A 2460-nucleotide genomic window follows, 5' to 3' on the forward strand; every position below is an offset into this window, starting at 1 on the left:
ATACAAAAGGGAGTCTGTGTCTCTTTGTACCCCATGGCTACACCCTTGCAAGGGAGATATGTCCTAAAGAGGCTGGGAGAGAACCATGGCTTGGACAGCTGTCCTGAACTGCCTGGAGGATACTCTATACCACAGAAAATACTGCCTAATATAGAAAATGTGGGAAGCTGGCTGAGGGGGGGCAGTGTCAGGGTGACAGAGCGAGCCAGGATGTCCTGCACAGAGGGTTGGTGGCTTTAGAGGTAAGAAATTTTCCTGTGGCAAATGAAAAATCCCTATGCAGCACTTGTGACATTTCAACATCCCAAACAGAACCACCCCAGTGTTCGATTTCATCCATTCCCTGACAAGGAAAGGTCTCCCTGCTTGGGACAGGTCCCTCTTTCCCTGTCCTCTCGCAGCAAAACCAAGTGGGAAGCTCACCATGCTCCTGGTAACTGCAGTGCCTGTTCTGCTGCTTGGTGCTCTGAGGACTCTTACCAATGTGGTTTCCCCCACAGGTGCCCAGTGCCTGGAGCAATGCCCCCATAGCCATCCTCTTGGTCACCATTCCCAGCCCAGCCTGACCCCATATGGGGTGGGTACAGGGCTGCCCTTAGGCATCACCCCACTCTCACTGTGACTATGACCCCCAAAAGACAGATGAGCTGCAAAATAAGTCTTTAATGACTTAATGGGAGTGAAGAGTGTAAGAGAGTGCTGCAGCTGGGGGTCTGGATGTAGGTCACTGGCTCGGGGTGTCTTCTGGCCTGGCTGCTGCATCAATGTCGTCGTCTTTTTCTTGCTGGCTGGGCCATGGTCCTGCGGGAAGGTCTCTTAGCTCGTGCAAGTGCTGGCTGGCATAGAGTTCTCGGCCTGGCTGCTGCTAGCTCTCTTGTTTTGGGGCGTACACGGATAGTGATGATGCCTGGTGGCTGCCTCTGCAGTGCCTCCTCCTCCATCTCAGCCGTATGGGGTGAGTGAGGCCGGGAGGCAGTGGGTGAGCTGGTAGAGGGGGTCAGGTTGAGGATGGCAGGCATGGCATCCTGGCTGTTCCGTTGCTGTGCCTCCACCACCGGCTTCTTGGGATGGTCATCTTCCAGCAGGCATTCACAGAATTCAAGGAACTCATCAAGGTCCTCAGCCATCAGACTGGGGACATTGGCGGCCAAGATGGTGTCCTCATTGTCCCCTTGCTGTGCCAACTCTGCTTGCTTGTCAAGGCAGCTACTGTCCTCCAGGTACTCAGACAGTTCTTCCAGTAGAGCATCCAAGGTGGAGCTGTTGGGGCTGTCAAGGGTGGTGTCCTCGCTCACTCTGGTGTCAGGCCAGGCAAACAGATGGGTGTTGGTGCTGTCTCCTGCCTGCTCAGGATTGGCCTCTGTGGTGGCAGCTGGTCCCTCCCCTGGCAGATCCGTGGTCACCACTTCTGCAAATGGAACCCCAAGAGACTTAAGTTTTCCACAGCTTGTCTGCCAGTGCATGGGCTTTGCCACTCCCCAAAGCTTACCTTCAGGTTCCACTGTAGTTGTGTCAGCTAATAGAGCCAGGGCAGGTTGGTGGTGGATGTGGAACACACTAGAGCCTACGGGGTAAAGGGCCTCTTCCTGGACCACAGCTCTTGGCTGGTGAGGCAGCAGTGTCCCCATCACCACCTGCTGTACCCAACCATAGGCAGGGGGACAGAGAGAAGCCCCGAGGGGCATCTGCACCAGCTGGGGAAGATGCACCACCTGCCCCAGGGTCCCTGGGACCCCCCGCCTAGTGGTGACTGGGACCAGCTGGTGGGAGCCAGTATGGAGCTGGACAGGCCCAGAGGACAGTGGCAGCCTAGGGACAGAAGTCAGCTCCCAGGCAGCTCCCAGGGCAGGGAAGCTCACGCCAGGCACCTTCACCACTGTCACCTGGAGAGGGAACCTCTCTGTTGGGGGAAGAAGAGAGGGGTGATGGGGTGAGATACTGGCAGGCAGAGCAAGCTAGGGATACCTGGAGGGCAGGAGCCCCAGGAGGAGCAGGACTACGCTGCTGTACCTGCCATGGTGCTTGGGCAGTCTGGAGGTTGCCTGGGACAAGCAACACTTGGGAAGGTTCTATCACCAAGGCGACTGTTGGGGCAAACAGTGTTCTGGAGGTTCCATTGTCATAGTTGTTTTTCCCATCAATACCTGCTCCAGCAAGTATGGGGATGGAATGACTCTATGGGGTTGCTGCCTGCAGGAGGATTATAATCTCAGTGGTGAGCACAGGGGCTAACCTGGTCTTGCCCTCTGGCTCCCATCATGTTTCACATGTCAGTTTTTAAGTGAATCACCTGTCTTGGGTTGCAATGCAGGATGTAACCAAAAAAGTATATATTCTATCACCATCTCTCGAAGCCAGGTGGGGCAGTGATCTTTATCTCCACATGGGGATATTTGCTCTTAATGTTTAAAAAAAAAAAATCTGTTAAAACCAGGTGGGGGAGTACTTTATCTTTTTCAT

General features: G+C 54.6%; 1 protein-coding gene across 2 annotated transcripts; it reads right to left on the bottom strand.

Annotated features, from left to right (window-relative positions):
* Positions 1 to 643: 643 nt before the first annotated feature.
* LOC306805196 (uncharacterized protein) lies at positions 644 to 2030 on the bottom strand. 2 transcript variants are annotated; one of them, XM_079312692.1, is made up of 2 exons: positions 1490 to 2030; positions 644 to 1405 (listed from the first exon to the last, which is right to left on the bottom strand). In XM_079312692.1, the coding sequence occupies exons 1-2, from the start codon at positions 1683 to 1685 to the stop codon at positions 762 to 764; spliced, it is 840 nt and encodes a 279-aa protein (XP_079168818.1). In that variant the 5' UTR covers positions 1686 to 2030; the 3' UTR covers positions 644 to 761. The 2 variants fall into 2 exon arrangements, with proteins under 2 accessions (XP_079168818.1, XP_079168817.1); XM_079312691.1 differs by having other exon boundaries at positions 644 to 1408; positions 1490 to 2027.
* Positions 2031 to 2460: the final 430 nt, after the last annotated feature.

The sequence above is a fragment of the Erithacus rubecula genome (assembly GCF_903797595.1).
Source record: "Erithacus rubecula genome assembly, chromosome: 9".
Classification (NCBI taxonomy): Eukaryota; Metazoa; Chordata; class Aves; order Passeriformes; family Muscicapidae; genus Erithacus; species Erithacus rubecula.